This window comes from Bactrocera dorsalis, chromosome 1, assembly GCF_023373825.1.
Source record: "Bactrocera dorsalis isolate Fly_Bdor chromosome 1, ASM2337382v1, whole genome shotgun sequence".
In the NCBI taxonomy this organism is placed as follows: Eukaryota; Metazoa; Arthropoda; class Insecta; order Diptera; family Tephritidae; genus Bactrocera; species Bactrocera dorsalis.
The window spans coordinates 114,507,938-114,532,625 of NC_064303.1; the positions used below are offsets into that span (position 1 = coordinate 114,507,938).

The 24,688-nt window shown below is 38.8% G+C and overlaps 4 protein-coding genes across 4 annotated transcripts; 2 read left to right on the forward strand and 2 right to left on the reverse strand.

Moving 5' to 3' along the window:
• The first annotated feature begins 119 nt into the window (after nucleotides 1-119).
• Nucleotides 120-955, forward strand: LOC105229243 (mediator of RNA polymerase II transcription subunit 11). Its single transcript, XM_011209383.4, has 3 exons — nucleotides 120-295; nucleotides 351-598; nucleotides 661-955. The coding sequence occupies exons 1-3, from the start codon at nucleotides 217-219 to the stop codon at nucleotides 841-843; spliced, it is 510 nt and encodes a 169-aa protein (XP_011207685.2). The 5' UTR covers nucleotides 120-216; the 3' UTR covers nucleotides 844-955.
• Nucleotides 892-2,851, reverse strand: LOC105229382 (nuclear FMR1 interacting protein 1). The gene is made up of 3 exons (XM_019991442.3): nucleotides 2,516-2,851; nucleotides 2,200-2,465; nucleotides 892-2,133 (listed from the first exon to the last, which is right to left on the reverse strand). The coding sequence occupies exons 1-3, from the start codon at nucleotides 2,708-2,710 to the stop codon at nucleotides 957-959; spliced, it is 1,638 nt and encodes a 545-aa protein (XP_019847001.2). The 5' UTR covers nucleotides 2,711-2,851; the 3' UTR covers nucleotides 892-956.
• Nucleotides 2,852-3,220: 369 nt separating this feature from the next.
• LOC105229244 (la protein homolog) lies at nucleotides 3,221-5,244 on the forward strand. The gene is made up of 4 exons (XM_011209384.4): nucleotides 3,221-3,369; nucleotides 3,433-4,164; nucleotides 4,228-4,551; nucleotides 4,618-5,244. The coding sequence occupies exons 2-4, from the start codon at nucleotides 3,442-3,444 to the stop codon at nucleotides 4,810-4,812; spliced, it is 1,242 nt and encodes a 413-aa protein (XP_011207686.2). The 5' UTR covers nucleotides 3,221-3,369; nucleotides 3,433-3,441; the 3' UTR covers nucleotides 4,813-5,244.
• A 47-nt stretch (nucleotides 5,245-5,291) lies between these two features.
• On the reverse strand, nucleotides 5,292-24,039 carry LOC105229245 (protein spire; the record flags this gene model as incomplete). The annotated part of the gene is given in 11 exon segments (XM_049447228.1): nucleotides 5,292-8,022; nucleotides 8,078-8,388; nucleotides 8,463-8,666; nucleotides 8,738-9,139; nucleotides 9,201-9,391; nucleotides 10,596-10,649; nucleotides 11,904-12,141; nucleotides 13,841-14,061; nucleotides 22,867-22,999; nucleotides 23,582-23,693; nucleotides 23,909-24,039. Coding segments are annotated over 11 exon segments (2,211 nt in total), but the record flags the coding sequence as incomplete, so codon positions are not given.
• Nucleotides 24,040-24,688: the final 649 nt, after the last annotated feature.

Genomic DNA, 24,688 nt, shown 5'->3' on the forward strand with positions numbered 1-24,688 from the left:
CACATGCAAAATATTGTATTACGTATTAAAAATAAACCTGACTAAAATCATTTCACTTATTACGCCTACTCGAAGCCATTTCATATAATTAAGAAACAGCACTGCCAAGTTTGGAGAGAAATGTCAAATTGAACAGCTGAGCCAGTTTGTTGAGACACTATACAAAACTTTTATAATTGTAAATTGTTCACATTATTTATTAATAATAGAGTAGAAATGGCACATAATCCCTTAGACAAAATACACGCATTAGATGAAATAGAACAAGAAATTATAACGTGTCTACAAAGTGCAGGTTTTTATTTAAATTATATACCTTATACATTCACATTTAACAATTTTATTTTCAGGTCAGGCGTTGCAGGAACTTAGCAAGGAAAAATCCTCGCAGAAAAGTGCTGAAACCCAAACGCAACAATTTATCAAATCTTTATCCAATGTGGAATCAAAATTAAGCGAGCAAATAAATTATTTAACACAGGTCTCCACAGGACAACCGCACGAAGGTTCTGGATATGCCTCTGCAAAAGTTCTACAAATGGCTTGGCATAGAATACAACATGCACGCTCTAGAGTGCGTGAGCTAGAAGAATCTAAAGTAAGGTCTTTTAAAGTGCAGGTTCGTAGTTCATCGAGATATAAATATGTATATATTTTTAGGCGAAATATACACATGCTGCTCGACAACAACAGCAACAGCGACAACAACAACATGCACAGCAGTTAGCGCAGCAACAGCAACAAATGGCTCAGCAACAGCTTCAGCAAAGTCACGATAATTCTATAAATCCAGGAATGTCTAACGCTGGAGCAACACAAATGGGGCAACAAGCTCCAAATTAAGGCCGCTTAATAAATCATTACATTACTTTGAGTTAAGCACTTACTAGTTATAAGAATTTATTAAAAATATAACTTAGTTTGCATTATTTGTATAATACAATTTTACTAATAAGTCAGTTTTCTATCTTTTTTTCGCCTATACCGAAGAAGTTATTTTCGCAAACATAACGCACGCACTGTAATAACACATTTCGCTCGTGCCGAATGTCCGGCTCTAGTAGTTTTTCTAACAATGTGTTTTGTTTTCGCAAACGTGCTTTTCGATAATCTAACCCTGATTGTTGCTTATTAATTCTGGCAACTGGATCCGCTTTTTTAATTCTATTAGTGGGTTGCTGATTATTATCATTACTTGCTCCATCATTTCTTCGCACACTTGGTTGTGAAGATTTCGTAGAGATCGGCAAATCAGATGAGCGAGCTATTGGTGCTTCCTCCGGTGCTTCATCATCTGAACAGACTAAATCTGCATTTTGGGGATTTAAACTTTGAACAGTATCAACCGAATTATCGCTTACATTTTCGTTTTTTTCTGTTGCGATCGTGATCGCTTCACTCGTATCGGGATTATTCACTATATCGACATTTTCCAAAGATTTATTGCAGTGTACCTCTGCGATATTTCCAGATTCTGTATCTTCTACTTTTTCAACATTAAGTGAACTAACTGGGGGCAGATGTGTGGAATTCTCGAGAGGATTTATTGACAGTCCATTATCACTCGCACATGTATCAGTACAAATTGTCTCATTTAATTTGTCGTCAATTAAATTATCTGTGTCTTTATCATCCATTTCATTATTGCTGTAGTCATTCTCAGAGTCTTCATCCGACCCATACATTCCAAGTAGGCTGCTCAATACGTTCGTTTCTTTCGGTTTCTTCGGCTTAACGTGGTTATAATTGGCCAATTTACTTGTTCCTTTAAACATTATAATATCATTGCAGCTTATATCATTTTCTTGGATATTTTCTTCCACAAGTGCGGTCTTTGCTGACTTTATATTTGCTATGACATCATTTTGCTTTTTCTCGTCAAGTTTTTTAACTTCTTCCTTCTTACGGCGTTTATTTTTATTGCGGTTCCTTTTTTCAATACCATTCTGACCTTTTAGTTTTTGTTGCTGATTGTGGTTTCTTTTATTCGTTTCAGAGCAATGATTTGTTTGTGCCCGTTTACGATCCTCTTGCTTTCCAAACCTACCATTATGGGCTTCAAGACGTTCACCTCTCTTTTCACGCTGCTCCTTAGCACGTTGCCTCATTAAAGAGTTTTCTAATGTGGGATATCTACAAAATAAATAAATATTATTATAGGAAAAACTATCTATTAATTTTAGTACACAATATTCTCACTTTCTTTTCCGTTCTTCGCGCCAAGCAGCTATTTCCTCAGGCGAACTAAGCTTTTTGAATTTATCAAATAAACCAGAACTGTGAAGTGTTGCGACATGTTTGTCCATTACTGATGGATGTCCTCGATAGTTACAATTATCTACTGGACATTTCTCATGTTGTAATTTGTGTCGCCGTAGATCATCATTGGACTGTAACTCCATGTCACAAGCTTCGCAATATTCAGGCTCAACAGCTTCGGTTTGCGCAGCCTCTACTTTAACAAACTATTAAAGGCTGTTATTTTTTCAACATTTAAATAAAATTGTAAACTCACTTTATTTTTATTTTCCGTTTGAAGGTATTTTGAAGGGTACGTGGGTCCCCGTTTTCCATACATTGGCGGTGGCTGATGTCGTGCATGTAAGGTCATTCCAGATGGTGTAAGAAAGTGAGGCCTCACTGTTAAAGGTGATTCCATTTTTTTATGGAAATTCGGGGAAGGTAAAGCGAATTTTTTCGAATTATCCATCTTTTACACATGAATTTTATTTTTATTATAAAATCGAGGTCCGCGTGTTTTTGTTTACAAAATAGTCAATGACATATTAACATATGTATGTACTGCTAACAATTTATTCGCAGTGAGAGATGCCAGAGTAAAAAGCAAATTAAATTAAGATGAGTACACAGATTCCAGAAAGTCGTAACGATTTCATTAAGTCTTTAAAATATTTAAGATATTCAGATTTTATACCATTTATTGCAATTATTGCGTCAAGAATTGTATATGTGTGAGTGAATTTCATTTGTATCTTGCCCGCAAACGTTCAAGTAAATCACATCAATTAATTATTTCACAGCGTTCGGTTGGCATGTTTCATCGGAAGACTATTTTCTTTTATTATCGGTTGTTGCTGTTTTATTGAAAAAAAGCAAATAAGAGAAATGAGGAGTGGATGACGGTTTGTAACAAAAACGGAAGACATTTACACACGAATATATTTTTATTATTTTTTTTTCGTCATTTGCCAATACTGGATGAATCATAGCTGTCAATACTAATGGCAAACTAGCTGTCATTTCATTGACATTTCTCTGCAATAGCAATTCGCGGTGATTTGTCTGGAAACGTGTGTTTTACTCACACGTGTTTGAATTAGTTTTCATCAAGTTTTTCATATATTTCAAGTAAATTTGTCAAATCTTGAATGCTTTACATATTCATTTAATTCAAAACATTAATTTTTTTAGGTACACGTAATGGCTGATGTTGCTGATATTCCCGTTGAAGAGGTGAAAAATGGTGCGTCCGAAAAAGCCGAAGAAGTAGCGACTGAAAATCCTACAATAATTGCAGATGAAATAAAAAAAGACTCGGCAGCGGAAATTAAAGAAGACAGCGCTGAGGAAAAAAGCGATGTTGCAGAAGAAACCAAAAAAGATAGTTCCGAAGATGAAAACGCTGGTGACGTGCAACTGACCAAACAAGAGCGGGCTATTATACGTCAAGTGGAATATTATTTCAGTGACGCTAATTTGCGTCGTGATAAATTTTTGTTGGAGCAGATCTCCAAAGATGAAGAGGGCTGGGTACCTCTTTCCGTCTTATTAACATTCAAACGTTTATCATCTTTGAGTACCGATCCGGTTGAGATCATTGATTCCCTTATAAAGTCAGATGAAGGTTTACTCGAAATTAGTGAAGATAAGGAAAAGCTTCGCCGTCATCCAGAACGTCCTATTCCAGAACACAATGAGGAACAACGTAAAGAAGTGCAATCACGAACTGCATATGCTAAAGGTTTTCCATTGGAAACCACCATGTCGGAGTTGATTGATTTCTTCGCACCTTATGAAAAGGTGTTGCATATTACCATGCGCAAGTACCTAGACAAACCCACCAAAACATATAAATTCAAAGGCAGCGTTTTTGTAACATTTGCGAAGAAAGAGCAAGCGCAAGAGTTCATCGAGAAGGATAAGGTGAACAAACAAATTATAACACTAATAATTGAATAATATAATTATCTATATATTAATTTGCAGGTACTCTATAAAGAACGTGAACTTGTACGCAAATGGCAAGATATGTATTATGAAGATAAAAAAGAAGAGACAAAGTCTAAATCAAAGAAGGGCAAAGCCAAAGTAGAAGAAGAAAAGTTACAACTGCCTAAAGGAACTGTTGTGTACTTCGAAAATTGTACAGATGTTGTTACCCGCGAATTATTGCGTGAGGCTGTAGAAAAAATTGAAGGCAACTGGGAAATTGCTTATATTGATTATAGCAAAGGCGACAAAACAGGTCATATCCGCTTTTCGGACGAAAACAATGGATCTCAGTTCCTCGAAAAATTGACTGAAAACAAGGTAGGTTTTGTGATTTGTTGCAAATAACAAAAAAATTATTCAAGTAATTTAACTCCCTGATTGTAGTTAAAACTGAGCGATGACTTGGAGCTGGTGTTGCGTACGCTCTCGGAAGAAGAAGAGAAGACCTATTTGGCTAAGGCTGTTGAACAAATGAAAAGTCGACGAAACCACCACAACAAGAATAAGTTCGGTCACGGCAATCGCAAGCGTCGTGGCGGGCACGAGCATCGCAATGACGAAAAGAAAAGGCGATCTTAAGCAAACTTTTGCAAAATAAATAATGCAGAACTTTTTTAACAATTGGCTAAATTGGTCATGTAAATCTTACATTTATGTGCATAATTATATGTAAAGACTAAGTAATAGAAGTAACCTTAAGTCACATGAGTATATGAGACGTACGAAATTCATGACGCATTCACATTTTCCACTTTAAAGAATCCGAATATAGGAATTCGTCTTATTTTTTTAACACTGTGTGCATTGTGAATGTTGGTGCATATTTTTTAAGAGTGTTAACTGAAATTATTTGAAAATAGATTTAGATTTAAAGAACATCAATAACAAAAAATAGTATAAAGAATATTTTTATCAAAATATATGCGTAAAAATTGGATACATCTTGATGTATTTAACGACTGGTTCGAATTGACCAATATTAATAAATACAAAACGTTTCACAAAACTAAATTAGCATTTCATTTTCTGTACTGGTAACCCGGTTCGGGTCTGCCCACGAAACAAAAGTCATTTGTGTTTTAATTGTTGATCTTTTTATTTTGATTTCTTTAGTTTAAATTTATTTTGGTGCTGCTGCTCTTGTAAACACTTAATCCTTGGGGATATTTTATAAAATTAGTTTGTATAATGTATGTACACACACATATGTATGTATGTGTGTATGCATGCTTGCATGTGTTCGACGCTTGCTTGCGCGTATGTATGTGTTCAAATAATACATAAATGAATTAATAGCAACAAGTGCATTTCCATTGGATATTGGTTTGGTTCTGCACCGCAACTTAGCACATCAGTTTACAGATGCACAAGGGTCCTATGAACTATACAACGATATACTGTACATATGTATGCATATATTTATGCTGTTGAAAGCAGAACATATTTTTATAATTTACTTTTTGTTTAACATTGGATAAACTAGCAGTGGAGTGCGTTACAATGCTTAATCTTTCGCTTCAGAGTTGGGCGCTTGTAGGCAAACAAATCGCGCTTCGGAAACAAGGCGGCGTTTGGTAAAACTTAAATCAAAATTTATTTTTTATTTAATTTGCAAAAATATATGAAAATAGTTTTAGCTGTGAAGAGATGTTAAATGTAAGCTTTAACTATGTTTGTGTGTTTGTATGTTTGCGAAGTTACTTAACTGAACTGTTTTATTACACACATACATTTCCGAAACGAGCTTTGAAGCCTCCAAAAGAGCCCATTGTGTTTGCTGCAAATCTTCCATACAATTGTTGTTCTTTTTTTTTGTAATTTTCTTTGTACATTTGTGGCTTATTAGCTTTTATTATATGTATATGCTTATATAGTTGTGTGTTTGCTAATATTTTTACAAATAATATCTTATCCTTCAAGTCGTGGTGCTTTACCAAGTTGAATCGATACTTAAAACGTAAAACGTGCTCCAAAACAACAAAAATTATATGCAATCGAAAGCAGGGTTAAGACCACTATGAACTATAATTATCATAAATTACATATGTAGAAATTACTAACTAAAATGAAGCAGATTGACAAAATATATTTATGTATGTGTGTGTGTGTGTTGGTTCTAAACTATAGCGTATGTACATATGTACGTTTGTATACACGTATAAATATGTTAAAGTTAATGGTAATGTTTATATTAATAGTAATGGGGACATTGGTCCATTTGCAATCATCATAATCATTATTATTATTATGTATGTGTATGTGTGCTAAACGCAGCATATTAAATTATGCGATCAATATTGTAAAGTGTATAGTACAAATTATATTTAAATTGTTTAGTTGTGAAAACGGTAAATATGCATTGACCTTTTTGTTACGTTTAAAACTAAATTGTTAATATTTTAATAGTACAGTTATTGGTAAGTGTTCGTAGCATTATCACGTGTGTATGTATACAAACATTAGTTTTATTTGCAGAACAGATGTCATGTCAAAATAAGGAAAACAAAACAAAAGGAAAAATTGTAAACTTAGCGTTAAATATAAGTAATTCTCAATATGATTGAAAATGCAAAAACAAAACAAAAACAAAAATGAAAAAAACACACAAAGAAAGTCCGAATAACTCATAGAAATCAGTTGTTTTTGTACAAGTTCTCACACAACCATATTCATGATTTTTCATGTTTTGGGGGACAATGAAAATCGCGCGTAAAAAATATTAATTAGAAGAATTATAATTAGAAAGGTGGAAGGCGTACTCCTCCGTATCACAAAATGAAATATTTATAAAAAGAAACGTTGTCGGTGTTTGACCGCTACGGAAGGGAAACTTCCAGCAGCGCCGCGCCTAAATTCTATAATTCTATGAAGTAAAACAAGAAAGAAAGCTTTGCAAACGAATTTGAATAAATAAATAAAACTAACTAAAAGAAACTTGGCGATCGTATCAAACTTTAAAGCAAATTTACGCTGAATTTCGTTCCAAACAGTTAATACCCTAAGACATCCACTACGTGCCACGCCTTGCCCAGCTACGTACTCTGCGCAGCTTTAAGCGGTTTCGGAGAGCGACTCCTCTCCGCTTGCGCGAAACTCAAATCAAAAGCAAATTAATCACTTATCAGCGCGCTAACTGTAGATCTACACATACATATGTACCTTTTTCGAACATCAATAAGTTTCTTATTTTTTACAATGTAATGGTGGGGTGCATTCTTGGAACATAATAATTTTCATTAATCATTTAACGCGGAGCGCTGCCTCCGCCTTTTGTTATTGTTGTTTAAAAACTTAGTTCGAACATTTCAATAAATTGCTTAGTTGTTGTTTATTTACAAACAGTGGTGCGCACTTTCCGGCGCGGCGTGTCTAGGCGTCGGCCCAGAAAGTGTTCGTATGTCTATGTAAAATTACGCTTTCAAGGGAAGAGTGGTTTGGAAGTGCAGTAGGATCTAGTTATCATCAACCGCGTGTGCACCAACAACAGCGTTTATTTCAGCTTCAGCTGTTTTCGGCGTTCACGGCCTGTTATTGTTACGCATGGCCGGCTCGTTGCCGCGCCTGGGGGCTCCTTTTCACTTGTAGACCGGGGAGAGGTCGAGCGTGAGGTTTTGTAGAGCACGATTGCGCGCTGAGGAGCGCGTCTGCTTAGATGAGCGTGTGATCTCCATGACAAGGCCCTTGCAGTCGTTGCAAACGGTGACCAGCTCACCGCGCATATTCTCCTTCTGCTCCTGACTGAGTTGAGTACCGGACGCGGAAAGTGTGAAGGCTCGCGAAAATTTCGTTCTGCAAAAATACATATTACTATATAATGTGGCATTTACATGTGCTTGTTACTCACTTCCGGTCCAAAGTGCTGCTGTTGGAATGCGCGCGCGCAGGACTGTTGGCAGGCAAACTTCGCGGTCCCTCCATGCTGCGTGACATTATGTTGATGTGTTTGTTGTTATTGGCATACATATTACTGTTCGAGCCATTTGCTAGATTACTGTTATAAGAAGACGTCACTGCGGAAGCATCGTCTGCCTCGATGGCTTGTCCAGTAGCACAGGTACCCGATCGCGTGGCCATGATGTGGCTCGTGCCAGGTGTACTGGTGTTGGATCTTTGGTGTTTGGGCGATGATGGGGCGCTACCCACCGTGTTACGAGTCTGTAATGGTTTATTTATAAGCAATTTGTTCTAAGAGTTGGCGCTCTTGCGCTGTCTAGACGACAGTGGCTTACCTTACGCTCTGACTCGGAACGCAACAGACGCTCAATTAATGATTTTGGGAATGTCTCGTCCAATATGTTGCCTGTCGAAGACGAGTGTGTATGGTGAGCGTGATGCGATGGTGATGGCGTGCTGGAGCCAGCCGGGCTGGCAAGCAATGAGGGTGAAATCAAGACAAGCGGCACATTGCGGAAATGCTCCGTTGGTATTCTCATCTGCATTAAAACATTACAATGTGCATTATAAATAAGTCTCATAGATGCAAAGGTATCGGTGCCGTCTTTACCTTCGTATAGCATTTGGAACAGACCGTGCGTTGGCACAATTTGCATTGTATGCCCCAAGGCCCGAATATGGAGAAACGTGTACGTAGGCACAGGAAGCAGACTTTGCGCTTTTCGACATCCTCCTTGACACGCACACCCACAGGCAGTCCTTCCAGTTCGGCCTTCGTCATCACCGAACGTATGTGCACGATCTCCTCCAGCGTCAACGAGAGACGATCGTCACCGCGTTCGATCCAAGTTTTCTCATCAAGAAAGGACTTGCTCCATGGGCCAACCGAGGATGACGAACGGCTGCAACCGCTGCTCTCGCCGCCGGCACGTGTGCTGTGGCTGCCTCCCGCACCAGGACTTTGGGAGCGTTTCAGATGTTGTTGCTGCTTTTGATTGTAATTGTTGTGTAGCTGCAGCGACCAACCGGTGTGCGGTTAATTAATGGAAAATGCAAATATTTGCGCTGCTTACCTGTTTGGTTGTGCCTGAAACTGCGTCTGCGCCATCGCCCGGAGCAGCAATAGAACTCACATCCGACTGCCGTGATTCGGGCCTCGATGGCGGCATGGAATGAGTCTCGTCGAAGTTGCTCTGGCAGCCGACGATCGTGTGGCGACGTAACGAGGCGCGCCGCGACTCGCATTGTGTGGCGAGATCGTAAGCTGTCAAAATGCAATAAGAAATCGGATCAAATTTGTATAATTGAAAGAAGGAAGGTTGATAATATGAGGCCTTCGTGTGAGTAAAGTAAGCGTTAAAAGTGTGAGTAATGTAAATCAAAGCTTAAGTTCCATAATGAATACATAATGATCTCAAAAACTAAAGTGAGCTTCAACGGAATTGGAACACATGCTTTTGTGAGTGTTTCTTGATTAGTGTTAGGTTATAGAGAGGTTAGAGAGAGGTGAAATGACATTTCTTTGATCTAAATGGGGAAAATGAGTAATGGATGTAGGTTTCGGAAAGACTGCTGGAATCTGCAAGAGCTCAGTCGACGACCAAGAGACGAAAACAAATAAATAAGCGCCAGCAATGTTTGTAGTCATTTGATTTCAACCGACAAGTCAATTTAATTTAGGCATTTTCATTGCAAAACCAAATTCTTTTTGGAAGTTCACACAAAACAGAGTTGCTTTATATACAATTACACGAGGGCACCATGCAATAAAATTGAAATCGAGTGGCATTAACTAAAAATGAAATGGAAAAACACAGAGAAACAATGAAAGTAACGACGAAAGATGTGCAAATGAGTTCAATTAAGTTTCTTTCCTTTTTTGTATGACCAAATTACGAAGAATTATTCTCGCAGAATATATGTGAATTCGAGAAAAAGACCGGCTAAATTTATTTACAAACTAAGGTTTGTCCAACAGCATAAGTTCGTTGTGGCATTTTAGGCGCTTGACGTGGTCTCCGCGTAGTATGTAGAATGAGTCACGAACGAATGAAGCACGAACGAAGCGAATGAATGGCATGGCAATAACTGGTAAAACAAATACACACATCTGTATGTATGTATGTATGTATGTGAATACATGAATTTTTATGCAAACGCGTACAAAAATGGGCTTAAACTAGATATATGTACATATGAATGTAAACGATTCGCAGGCGATATTGCTTAACAATATTATAAAAGCCAATTGAAACTATTTATGTATATACTTAAATGGATACATATGTTTGTATGTATTAACGAGTTAGAGTAGAGTTTAGTGTTTTCATTGAAGCTTTGTTTGAATATTGAATATGTATGTATGTATGTATGTTTTTCAAGCGAATATGATTTGAACGCTGCCGAGCAGATGAATGAATTATGGATAGCAGGAAATAGAGAAGAAGAAGAAATACAATCATATTTACATTCCAGCGCGTTGTCGAAGAACCTATGGTACTCATCCTCGGTGTACGAGTCCTCTGCACAAATGTTTCGTTGCATACATTACGGCGCGTTTGCATGGATTTTACAGTAAAATTTTCCATTTTGGCAATTTTTGCGATTTTAATTATTTTCAATTTGCATTTACATTATTTAAAGCGCATTTGATTGTAAAAAGGAGAACACATTGGAAATGGTTTTTAGTGTCTTTGTCTTGAGAGAAGAAAACGCTCAAAATATTTTAACTTTTAGAGTTTTTGAATCAAACTTTTTCAGCATTTCTAACGGATAATGCTCGAACAAAAAGGCAACTTCTTTAAGTTAAAGAGTCGGGAAAGGTCTTAAGGGAGGCGGTTCTACATACACCTTCCAATAACGGCATAAACTAACATGCACAACTACAAATTTATATACATTACAAACTTAAGGAATATTTTACAGTATTTTATTTCCGCTTAGGTCTAAATTATTGTATAACAAATACTTATTCGAGTTTTTTGGTGTTTCTACTGACTAACGGGAGGCTCTTGGTCAAGTTGTTGAGCTGGGTCCAAACAACACTACTGGAAATTTCATTACATTTAAGGATTGCTGAATTTTTACAAAAACTAGATGTTGAGCTCTTAACCTTCACCGCCATTTTTTTAGTAAGCGAATTGTATTTTTTTTTTATAAAATCACGCTATCGAGCAAAAAGAGCATATCTCCAATTTCTCTTTTAGGCGATTTGTTTTTGTTCTTTGTGCTCATAATAACAACAAATGAAGTATAATAAATAATTATGGTGTACATTGCATTTTAGTTCAAATAAAAACCAATCAAATACCTTTAAACATACCGAAAGCAAAAACAACAAATTATTATTATTTTTTCAATAAAACACATTAACCAATATTCATAAGTTAAAAGTGTAAATCCAACGCAAAAAAGTGGGAGAAAAGAAAAGTAGAAACAATAATAAAAATCCATTAGATGAAAATAAAAAATCAAAATAATTAAAACCAAACTAATATAAAGCAAATAAGAAATACATACGCCAATCAATCAATCAGACAACAAATATAATTACAAGAGCATCCAAATTTAGAACAGCGGTAATGGTATTCCGAACCGTGATGCGCTCCCAAAAGTATGCTGCACTCTTACAAGCGCCTAAAACCATGCCGATTTGCCCTTATGGCTCTACTTACCGACCACATTCGGAATACCAAGCTCAATGTGAATTTTATCATACACCACATACACACACACACACGCACACACATAATTGTAACCGAATAACCAAAACTTACTTGTTCGTCGTAGCACCCGTGAAGTCAGCGCTGACGGCAACTGCGTTGTTGGTCCGTGTGCTTTCACGTTGGCATTGGGCACGGCGCTCGCTGGCCCACCATAGCCGGCACCCAGCGTCATGTAGCCGCCGATCGGGTAGGGAGGCATTTGTGGCTGCGAGCAGATCCCGACATGTGCGCTGTGACAGTTGCCATATCTGACAGTTGACGACGGCTCATCAAAGAAATTGTCATCGTCCTGTGTGTGGAGAGAGGAATTCATATGAAATATACATAAATATTAAAAATAGCTTTTAGAAATTCCTATATGAGTAATCCTTAGCTAAATGAGTGTTTTTGTTGTCTGGCGATGAAGTGTAGTAAACTGACAGGACATTCACCCAATGATAATCATAAGTTCTCAATAGTGAAGTGAGTATTTTGTATTTCATTTCAATGGGCGTTGTCATGCGTCACTGAGGGTAACGGTGGGCGTGTAGGTGTGTGTGACAGACGTAAATGAGGAGTTTTTTCCGATTGTAAATATGTTTGAATGGCTTCGCATTGCGATAAATTTTCGGTAAAAAATATATGCAAGAAATAATGAGCTTAATTAATTAAGGCTGAGTTGTAGACAAATGTGTCTGTCGAATGGTGGCTGGTTTGAGGAAAACTCAAGCTTATCTCAGTTCCTGCAGAGGTGAAATAAAGAGTTGCCTAACAGGTGCATACCGAGCAGGAACGCAGACCTTTGAAGGAAGTAGTTTATTTTAACTTTTTTTTATTAATTTTTGAGGTTACTTAAAAAGATATTACTGTGGACCCCAGCTATTCATTTTAGCTTTTGTTTTGGACAAAAATCGCGTCTCCCATAATTAATTTCAAACTGTCACTGCGTATTGTTCGCGCGGTCAATGCCAAAGACTTTCGATTTGACCGCTTAGCATAGACCTCCACTTCTTTTCGCTGCCATTCGGTGTTTTCTTTCTTTTGGCAGTTGCCTCCAATAATTTTCCAAAGCCGCAAAGTGGTGGCCGTTGACAGCTTCAACTGAAAGCGATAGCCAATTAAGCGTGTGCTTTGGTTTTGGGTCATGGATTACACATTTGTATGTACTTGTATGTGGTTGTGCACATATGTATGTATGTATATACATAAGTTGGTGGGTACGTAAGAAAAGGATTTAATGTGTTTTCTCTGGTTTTTGGAGACAATTTCTCAGCTTTTACCTGTCTATATTTGTATTGAGGGCCTTTGGACTGAACTTGCAGTGAACTTCGCGCAGATTTTCTTGAAATGTTTATCGAATTTGATTGCTGTTTGGCGTTTTTTTTGCGATTTTCTTTAAGTTTGGCAATGAGTTTACTTCCACATGTGCAGCAAATAGTATTGCGTGCAGGACCACTGACAGGCGCACGAGGTCAACTGCAATTTTACAAAAGTCAACGTTAAGTATGCACATACATACATATGTATGTGAGATGTTTTTGTGGTATATTTGGCGTTGAAGTGGGCCAGCGTTTAGCCAAGCCAGAAGCGTGGAGAATTATTAGCTAATTTATGTCACGAATCCATCATTATTTTGCAAGTCTACGCTGTGCAGTATTTCACATGAATGTGCATATGTATGTATGTATGAGGGAGTATGCATGCCTGTGCGTGGGAGCGCAGCCCTTCAAGTGGCAACTAGACAGTGTTCACCTGCTGCTCACATGCCTATGGAAGGCGCCTCAAACCAACCAACTACTGGTTCAAACGAAAATTCAAGCTTTGCAGATTAAGCCAAGCCGCCTTTCTAAACTATACAATTTCAGCGTTGCATAATCGTCGGTTCCCGCTGAAATATTTATTATCAAATAATGTGGCCTACTGCCACAGCATAACGGCGTAGGAGTACAAGCAGAACGAGCTTGCATTTGGTTAAGTGTATGACTGTATATATATGTGTGTGTGTGTACCTGCAACAGCGAGAAATCCACTTTGATTAGCCGCTGCTTGGAGCGCGGCGTCAGATGCGGTTCCACGTTCTCCGTTAATTTCAGTGCATTCACCGTTGCATGTGCTGGCGCTGTTGTTGTTGCTGCTGCTGCTGTGGATTTTAATGTTGCAGACGATGATGAATGGTTCAGTGTTGTTGCTGACGTTGTTGTTGTCATTAGTGTTGTGGTTGGTGGGAGCACTGCAAATAAAAGCAAAAGTTAGCAAATTCAGCAATCATCGCATGTGTGACGCAAACAAATCAAGAAGCAGAAAGACTCGGATCAAATATAGTTAAACATAAAGTTTTTTTTAATGTTTTTTCTGAATTTTTGAACTGTAAAAAGTAAAAACTTTAATGAACGAGATTTTATGGCACCTACATATATACTATAGTAAAAAAGTTGATTCCAACCATTCGATTTGTCTTGGAGCTTTATGCCACCACAGTGGTTCCGATAAATGAGCAGATTCTTGGGGGAAACAGGATGAGTGCAAACTTTTAGATTTATATGTCAAAACTTGAGGAACTTCTACTTCTTCCTTTCTAGCGTAGGCACCGCTTACGCGGTTATAGCCGAGTTAACAACAGCGTGCCAGCCGTTTCTCCTGTTTGCTATGCTAAGCCAGGTACTTCTCCACCTGGTCTTTCCAACGGAGTGGATGTCTCTTCCTCCTCTCTTCATCGTCCATGCCTCTGTACCATATAGCAGAACGGGAATAATGAGTGACTTGTAGAGTTTGGTCTTTTTATTCTTTCGAGAGAGGACTTTACTTCACAATTGCCTACTCAGTCCGAAGTAGCACTTATTGGCAAGAGATTATTTGCGTTGGATTTCGAGGCTGACGTTGTTGTTGGTATTGATGCCGATTCCAAGATAGCTGAAGTCATCTAGGACTTCGAAGTTATGCCTGTCAACAGTGACGTGGGAGCCAAGTCGCGAGTGCGACGACTGTTTGTTTGATGACAGGAGATATTTGGTCTTGCTTTCGTTCACCACCAGACCCATTTGATTCGCTTCCTAATCCATTCTAGAAAAAGCAGAACTAACAGCGCGGTTGTTGAGGCCAATGGTATCATTGTCATCGGCGTACGCCAGCAGTTGTACACTCTTATAGTACCTTCCCTATTTAGTTCTGTAGCCTGAATTATTTTCTCTAGCAGTAGATTGAAGAAGTCGCACGAAAGGGAGTAGGTTTGTCTGAAACCTCTGAACTATCGAACGGCTCGGAGAGGTCCTTCTCGAGCCTGACGGAGTCTTTGGTATTACTCAACGTCAGTTTGCACAGCCCTATTAGTTTTGCGTTCAGACAAAGTGGTATAGAGGAAGTTCCTTTTCGTGAATTAAAATCGACGAAAAGGTGGTGTGAGTCGACCTTCCTTTCACGAGTCTTTTCCAAGATTTGACGCATAGTGTATATCTGGTCAGTTGTTGATTTTCTTCGTCATTGCCATACATTCTTAAAAAAGCGACTTGCAACATCAAGAGGTTCAGTGTCAAGGCTTCTAAAAAGCAATTCCCGTTTTAATGACCAGCTCTGTCGGCAAATGCGGCACACACGAACATAAATTTCGTAATAAAAAAGTGCGTGAGGCAACCCAAACAAAAACAAAAAAGTGTGACAAAATACTGATTTGTTCGGTTAATTTAACAGTATATGCAAGCATATGTTGGTATGTAAGTACGTCTATTAATCCAAGAAGACGCCACAAATTCTTGTAAAACAAAAAGAAAAACTGTTTTCGAACCCGTTTTACACAGTTTTCAAGAAACATTTGCACACTAAATAACAGTTTTTCTCTAAGAATATACATAAGCATAAGCGTTAATACTGCCTCTAGGTGAAGAAGAAACAGAAAAGAGGTAATAAGTAAAGGGACTGGCTTTAAGAGCAATAATGTACGCAGACAGCGGTCACACATGCGTGCAACATTCATACGCATTATTCAAAGTTGGCAAAGCTATTTGACGGTGTGACACAAACTGATCACAAGGCAAGCGGCGAACAAAACAAAATCGTAAAATAAGAGAATGTTAGTCGGCGCCTAATTAAAGAGCTCGAAAGCGCACAGGTAGTATGTGTGTATGTCGGTCTCTGTCAACAAGTAAATAACCCACATTAATTAAAAATCGATACGCATTCACGGCATCCACAAATCATCCGTCCCAATGACGGCCACAAAGCTAACGAAGACACACAAACACACATACACACAGATTAGCACATAGGAAGCAAGCATTTAGCGCAAAATTCAACGAAAGTGTCAATTGAAAAATTCTAAAAGAATATTGTGGAGCTGTGTTGCTGCACTTACGCGCGATTACTTAGCATGCCTCACTCAGTCCCTGCAGCGCACTGCTTAAGCGCTTAAAAGCTTACACGAGCACAATGCGGTAACATGAAATTTTAATGATCTGGACTAACACTTTGCCCACAGCAACTTGCAACATGCTTTCGAACAAAGCGACATTCGGAACTATGTGAGGAGAGCGGAGGGAGCTGAAGGCGGATAGCGCTTTTTTCGTAAAAGGCATATTCACCTACTTATTTACGTACAAATATATACATATACACAAGTGTACATATGTACATATATGCTTATGGCCACCGTTAACTGTTCAAGAACTGAGTGCGCACTTCCAGCGTACAGCACACACTCTTTCGTTTGTGCGGTATGTGAGTACTAGCACTTGGTAGAGGTGTGTTAGTTTATTTGGCCCCATGCCATGGAAACCAAGAATATGGGTCACATGGACTTGCCACATTCATAGCTTTTGTTTTATGCTCGATAGGATATATTTACCAGAGTATTTACCATGTCCTCGAGCACTTATGTAGGTGCGTACGTATGTATATACTTCTAGTGGTGCATGTGTGTGTTCTTTAGCAAGTGTAAGTGGAGGATAAAACGAAGGCTTCAAGTGGACTCATTGCTGCACGCAATCCTTCGCAGGTAACACATTGCGCTCAGAAAACATAATGTTGCATGCCCCACCGCCTAAGAAATCGACAACTGGGAAGCTTACCTTCGGAGGACTCACCGCTTAAATACCGACAATAAAATAAATATTTAAGAAAATAAGAAAGCTCTCAACTGAGCGCATTGAATGAAGTGCATTGGCCCAGTTATCGCAGAGAGGTGTATGGACATTGAGGGGAAGCATCACACGGCACTCTCAACTATAGTGCATCGACAAAACCAGGTCACTTAGTGCACAGTCCACCTGCAGCCGGCCGTAAGCCTTACCTGAGCGGGGCTTCGGCGTTGGCGGATTACCGCGCGGCGCTGCCCTAGGTGGCGGCTGCGGTTCATCCGCCTCCTGCTGCTGCTGTTGTTGTTTTTGCATTTCTTGCGCGCTGCTACCGCAATACAAAGCGTCACTGGCCACGTCCACCGCCTCCACCTCCTTGGCTTCTGTTGCTGTATGATTTAAATCGGCGCCAGCGGAAGCGGACATGGCCGCTGTGTTGGGTGCAACAAAGCCGCTGGTTGTTGTCATCTTTGTTGTTCTGCTGCTACTTTTGTGCGTTGCTGCTTTTGTTGTTGTTGCGCTTGTGCTGTTGTTGCTGCTGCTGGATTTGTTGTTCTTAGGCTGCAAGCTTTTCGGTTTTGTTTGTTGTTGTTGCTGCTGATGCTGCTGCTGCTTTTTGACATTTGGCACTTTAGCACTCATTGGAAATGGAACACATTTAATTACTTGATTTATTGCACTTGTTGTGGATACCGTTATAAGAACGCTATACCCATTTTAATCAGCATTTGCTTAGGTGAATATATTCTTCATCATTTAACTGTTAATTTCACTACTCTTTATTGCACTTTTTCTATTATATACACTAGCATTTTGCTTCAACTCAATTATCGAGCGCCTTGCCACAACTCACAGCCGTCCTTTCACTGCTAATTGGAATCGAGTATTAAACGCTTCATCACATGTTCGTGCGCCTCGTCACTTTTCGCTGTGTCACACTGGGGTGTTTCATTGCCACAATGTTCCATTCGCACGTTTGTTGCACAGAGGGCGCACAAGCTTCCCTTACGCGCTCGCAGACACTTTTATGTCGCTCGCGAGCATGAGCGCTTTCCGCTTGCTATCGATCCAAAGCTGAAACATACAGCGGGGACCGGTGAGTGTCAACGCGAATTGGCGAAGTGCACAAACGAAGGATATAACACTTTCGTGGGGCGAAGTGGAGCGCCGCGTGGGAGGTGTGCCGTCTGCTTTATGAGCTACTCGTTTGAGCATTAAGAGTTGCGATTAAGTTAAGAGTTGTGGCAATAATAATGCACAACAACAATGATGATAACACTAAGTGCTTGTAGTAAACAAATTGCCACGGCGAGAGTGTCATTGCGAAGGATGCTAAAACATGTCTGTTTGTGTATGTGTGCGTGTGTGTGAATGCAACTCGAGTGCAACACAGCGAACAGAGTGAGAATACTTGAATTTAAAAATACGGTATTTATGCTGAAACTTTCACTGAAATAACGCTTTGGCCTTCCCGTGTGCTAATTGAGCTGAATATTTTCTTAGTGCATAGTGCAAGGCGCACGAACCGTTCCACTGCTTGGTATACTTAAGGCCACAAGAAATTGCTTTTTGGAAAGTTTAGCAGATTGAAGAGCTGCGAATATTTCTTAAGGAATGTCCACCTCATTAAACTATAATTTTTGAGCCCATTTTAATATTAAATAAATTAAGTTAGCTCAACGAAGATACTCCGCTTTGGCGCTCCGAGATTCATATGTAGGTGCATAAATAGATTTTGGGGTACATGCATAAACCTTAGGCTATTTTTACGCCTTTGTACACTTTACCACCCACAATTGCATGCAACCTCCGCAACCAGAAGCTACAGCCAGAGCTACAGCTCAGTTGGTTGGTTTGCTATCGAGCTTAGTGATTATGGCATGCCAAATGTAGGGAGAGCCACCTTTGTTGTTGGGCGTGTTGTGCTGTTTAAGGTCACTTTCGCAATGAAAAGGGCTTTTCATATTTATAAATTAAGAGAAGACCTTTAGAAGTGTCCTTTCCTCCCACTTGACGCGACTTTCCTCATTTAAGTAAGTGTCATATGCTTCGGTACAGATGCAAGGAAGACGATTTCACACTGTTCGCTCGCTCCTCTTGCGCCACATTTAATGTTGACCATCACTTGCTACACTCACCGCTGGGTGACGCACACCCTCATAGGCGCAAATTAGTGCACAAATACATATATATTTATGCAATTCATCACTATATGGTGGGTTTTTTGAAAATATTGTACATGCCACCAACTACACGCCACACAGCGTGCACAACACCTATACCGTTAGCACTGGCGTTCGCGTCACGTTACTACTTATTTTGTTGATATTTTAGATTCGCTACACGCCACCGCGTTAATCACGTTTCCGTTTCACACACCATTTCGCAGAAAGTCCGACATCAAACTGAAATTCGTGTTCGTGTGGCAGCCAACGAAAAGCGATGTGGAGCTACTTGCAGCTGGCTGTTGTTGCCGTTCCATTTTCACCTCGTTGACGTTTATGCTCACCATAACGAACGGTGGTTGTTCAACGCTCTCGGTTGCTTGTGCTTGAGCGCACAGTTATAGCACTTGGTCTCACTCCATAGACGTTTTCACGAACCCACAATGAACTCGATAGACGTTAAAAGGGGGACAGTGATTTACAATGGGGCGCAGACCCTACTAACTGCTATGTTACTTCTTTGTCTCACACATAAAATCAACTCTTCACAGAAATTCGTGAAGAAATACAAATTTTAATGGGATTTTATTTAAAGCAAGACTTAAAGATGGTAAGCTCACTAAAGTGTTAAAAACCAATCAATGCTTCTGCTGATGTCGCTGTGTGGAACAGTCGCATGTTCGGTATGCACTCAAGAAGTGACTACTGGGTGCAGTGAGAGCAAGTTTTGCGCTTAAAATGTCACTTTGTTCCGTCTGTTATTGCGCAAGCGCACTACCACAGCTCGCATCGCAGAAAGCTCAGCGGTAAGGGTTGCGAAGTAGAAGCAATTCCAAGCTTGTGGCATGCAACACGCAGCTTAATATTGACGTCACATTTGAAAGCTTAGCAAGAAATTAAAATGCATTTACTCTGAAGCGATTTATGTAGGTGAGCGAGTTCGTGACGTCAGCGATGAAGTGATAATTGACTCTATTGCAGCCAGTAAATATACATATGTGTACCCTTATGTAAACTTAGTTTTACATTGTCCATCCATTGTCCAACCAAGTACTCTTTGAGTACGTCCGTGTGACAGTTTGCTCTGTGGGTAAGTGGCGACATGAAGTGAATGTGTTAATTACATTTCGTAATTATGTTCGTTTATTTGATTATGCAACCATTACATTAATCAGACGGTGTTTACTCGTTAGCATTATGCTAATTGAACAATCCATTCATTTTGCAGTCAATTTGATTGAAAATCTCCTCAGATATATCCAAAGTACGCAGGAAAATATAGCGGAAATAATGATATTCAAGTTAGGAAAGTATGTAATATAACTAGCCCTTTACTAGAGTTTCATCTTTAACCCTGATAGCGAGTCGCAAGTTTCTTAAAGAAAGTCGGTTAAAGAGGGTACACTTATGCTTAAAAATCTATTCCTTATCCACTATTCGTCGCATACAAAAATTTGTTCACACTAGAGCGACATTGGAGTACTTTCTTTGACTTGTACTTTCAATTATTGAATTTTAGAATTTCTATTGACATTTGTCGGTCGGTTATTTCGGTCAGAGAAGCGTGACGTCCAGCAGAATTGTTTTTGTACATACATATCATATATCAATATCATAATGTTTGTCGTCGATAAAATTTAAGAGCAGTGAATATATATAAAACCAAGCTCTCTTTATTTACTTTAATTAAAAAAAAAAACGGGAAAAGAAATTACCACATTTCTTATACAAGTATAGATTCCAACTTGTTCCCAATAATAAGTATTATATCAGTATATCGTTACTGCTTCAATATCATCTTCCTTAATTCATTTGCATTTAATCTTACCTGAATTTTTCGGACTGGTATTTTAAAGCCAAAAATTTCATACACACTGATACAGAATGTTAATTTTATAAAAGAATATCTTGTAATTGCCACACACACACCAATTTCCTCCAACTACGAAATTTTATCACACGAAAAAACTTAACGTTCAGCAAAATGCCGTTGCTTCATTTGTGGCTGACACTTCGTAAGTGACAAGTTGTTATCACAAATCAAACTATTGTTAAGCGCAGTGAATTGCAATCTACAAGTAAACAAAGCTATATGTACACATACTAATGCAAATGGTTACAACAGCAGCACAAAGCTTTCGAAAGCTTCGCTTGAAAACTTTTGTACAGCTGAAGTGACTGCTGTGAAGCGGAGAGAAGAAAATTGTTAAGGAAAACAGACACATGCACATACACATTCGAAACAGTGAAACCTATTGCAACGCGCCTAAAAATATGCAAAAAATAGGAGATGGTTCTAAAATTTTTACAGTTCAATGAACGTAGTTGCCACACAGCTCATAGCAGCATAAAAGCATGCCCTTCTTGTCAGTCACATCAATTAGAGCAAAATGTATTAAAACATCCAAAAGATTAGACCTCGAAAACTATAGATTAAGGGTTGTTGCAGTCAGGTTTAGGTACTGCTTACACAAACAACTCGAATTAAAACCTTTGTGAAGTTTGTTAAAAGTGGAAACTTGATCTCAATTTATTGCCCAAACGCTTTCTATTAATTTCAGAATAATTATGTGACAAATATTATCAGCATTTCTTTTAAGCAGCGAGTGTATGGATGTATGGAAAACTTGTGGTTTCCACAATCTTGATATTCACCAAAAGATTCATAACTAGAAAATCTCACATCTATTCTAACAAAAGTTTCCAATTGAATTGCTGAAATCCTCAGAAACCCCGTGCGATTTCACTGTTTGAAGTAATGCAAATTTGTGACATTTCCTTAATCTTTCTCACCAGCAACAGTAAATCCTTCACTTGCTACACTGTTTTTGGCAGCTGACAAATCGTACAACAGCGCCAATTCGCTGATCAAAGCGATGCGCGCTCCATGCCACTTTGCAATTCTAAATCATGCTAAACATTGCCCAAGTTTGGAGCCGCCAATCGTGCCACTTTGTGGCCGCACCAGCAGTGGTCAGCAGCCAGCGCACAACGCACACACATGCAAACTTATGTAAAAACGTTGCAGTATCGTTATGCAGTTGTAACCACTGTGGCATTCAATAGAACATAATGGAATGGTGCAGGTTGACATGCGCAGTGATGCTTCGCAAGCGATCGACCGCAACCGCATTGCATAGCTGCAGTACACTGCGATAGTAGCCCATGTCTGGTATTTGCCGAACAAACGAGCGATTTGCCGCGCCTAAATACGAGTAGTCAAATGAAATTCAAATTGCTTGCAACAAAGCCGTAGCGAGCATGGTGCGACGAGCTGCGCTCTCGAGTGCAGTTGGACAATCAGGTATCCCCTGTCAGCACGTGGTATATTTTATGCTGCTCGAATATGTCTTACAAAGCAATGCACTTTTTGTTGCAGGAGCTTGGAATTGATATTTCTAAGTACAGTTCTAGTAGCTGTGGAAGTGTGGAAGTGGTCGAATACCGAGTCATTAGTGTTGTATTCCGATAGTGTCTACATTTTGTCTATTGTATGTTTTTCCATGTGTTTGTGGTTCTTGTTCGGTATTAGGTTAGATATGTATGCACTACACCATGTTCCGATCAAAAATTGACAGTAATTAGATTACATTTAATATACTAACTTATCTAGACTGTTTTCACTGTCGTTTCACTGAGCTTCAAATCTCCTCGGTGGCGAGGTTAACAAGTATGATTTTTGTATGGCGAGATCTTACTAAATTTCGTAGATGAGTGAGATAATCTACTCAACAGCCTAAATATCTTAAGTAGGTTTCGTTCGGAACATGTTATTAAAGGTATATAAGTAAAATGATTATGACTTACATCGATCCTTGAGTCGGGGTGGTGTTGGCGGTTGTATGTGCTTCAGTGTTTGTCCTTTTCGTATCGAGTCCATGAGTTGTTCGCGCGGCGATGGTGTGCGTTTAATGGGTGGCGGTAGTTTACGTTCGGACGCCTGCAATGATATTAAAGGTCAGATATCGAAAAAACTTTCGAAAATTCAACAGTAGCGAAGACAAAAGGGTTGGCACATGTCTATGAAATGAATTTATAAACTTTTTTATTTTATCTCTCCACTCAACATGGCTTATAAGAGTACAATTTGACTTTGATTAAATGAAAGACCTTCAATTAAGGCGAAAAAGCGCCTTTTCACCATTAGATGGTTGTTTGCAGTTATTTTTCGCAGATAAATTACAATCTTAGTGGAAACCTTCTCTCTCAAATGGTTTCACTGCGACTCTTTCGCTAGTGCGATTATTGGCAATTACCACAGGAACGTGCAATGAAAATTGCCTACTTAACACTTTTCCTAAAACCAACAACAAAAGTTGAAACAAAGCAAAGAAATTGGCAAACTTTTCGAAGGCAAAACTTCTCCAAAGCAAACAGCGCTTATAAAACCAATAAAATCCTAAAACCACAACTGTGCCGAAATGAGCAGTGAAACTGTGTGCAGTGCACGCGAGAAGCGGAGATGAACGTCATTATTCGGGGGAAGGGTATTGTATCTATGTTTGAGTGCGGTGGGACATACCTTTTTGAGTGGCGGCCGTGACCTGATGAACTCCAATATCATGGCGTGGGCATCTTTCTTCACGCGTGGCGGAATATCACCGTTCACCATCACTTTGCGCAGCTGGTACTTTCTATGAATAGGAGAAATATATAAATATAAGTATATGATTTTAAATGAATCAAATATAAAAGTTAATGTTACAAAGTGCGATATTGAGGCAAGAGAAATTGTTTGCGGAGAGAGACAAGCCGAGGGGAATAAGAGGAGTAATGGCATATCGTATTCTCACTCTTCACTCGTTTTGCTATATATTCTGCATAAATTCTTGATTAAGTCATAACTTACTTGGATCGTATGTCTTCCATGAGTATCTCATACGGAGTCAACTCGTACTCGATAGGTGTGCGGGAATAATTGTTTTTCTTCAGACGAACACCGCGCCGCAGCTCATCGATCACCTGGACCCAGAAACGTGCCTGAAAATTAAAGATGCATTCATAAGAAAATAATATGAAAGAAGAAGAAGAAAGAAGAAGTCTATGATAAGAACTATGAACAACTAAGCTATAAGCAGAAATCGCATGCGGAAAGAATTATAATAGGCGGATCAAAACAAGGCTATCTAACGAAGTTGACAAAATTTTTTGGATTTTGGTAAAAATAAGAAATGTATAGAGACTCATTCGTATCGTATCTTAGAATTTGATTTGTACACATTTGATTTTGAATAAAATCTAATATTTAAAGGACTAATAACTCAAAATCTCCGATTTTCAAGTTGCACATGCAAATATTGTTGTGTGTGTTATGAGTTTTTCATGCAATATAAAATTCGTTTGCAACTAATCTTTATCAAAAGTTACAAAAGGGAATAAGATGGAACATACTTGCAGGGCCCTCCAAATTTCCAGTTCATGCTTTAGTTTTAAAGAGAGGGAAAAGATGTTTGGAGTTATTCCGAATTAGTTTTCAAACGAAAGATTGGTAAAATTATCTGAATTTCAATGCTCTTATAACCTTATGTACAAAATTATCGTAAAAACACTGCCACACAAGATTTAGCATTGAATTGAACACAAATATTATTTAGACTAGATCGGGAAAATCAAAGGTCAGACAGATATG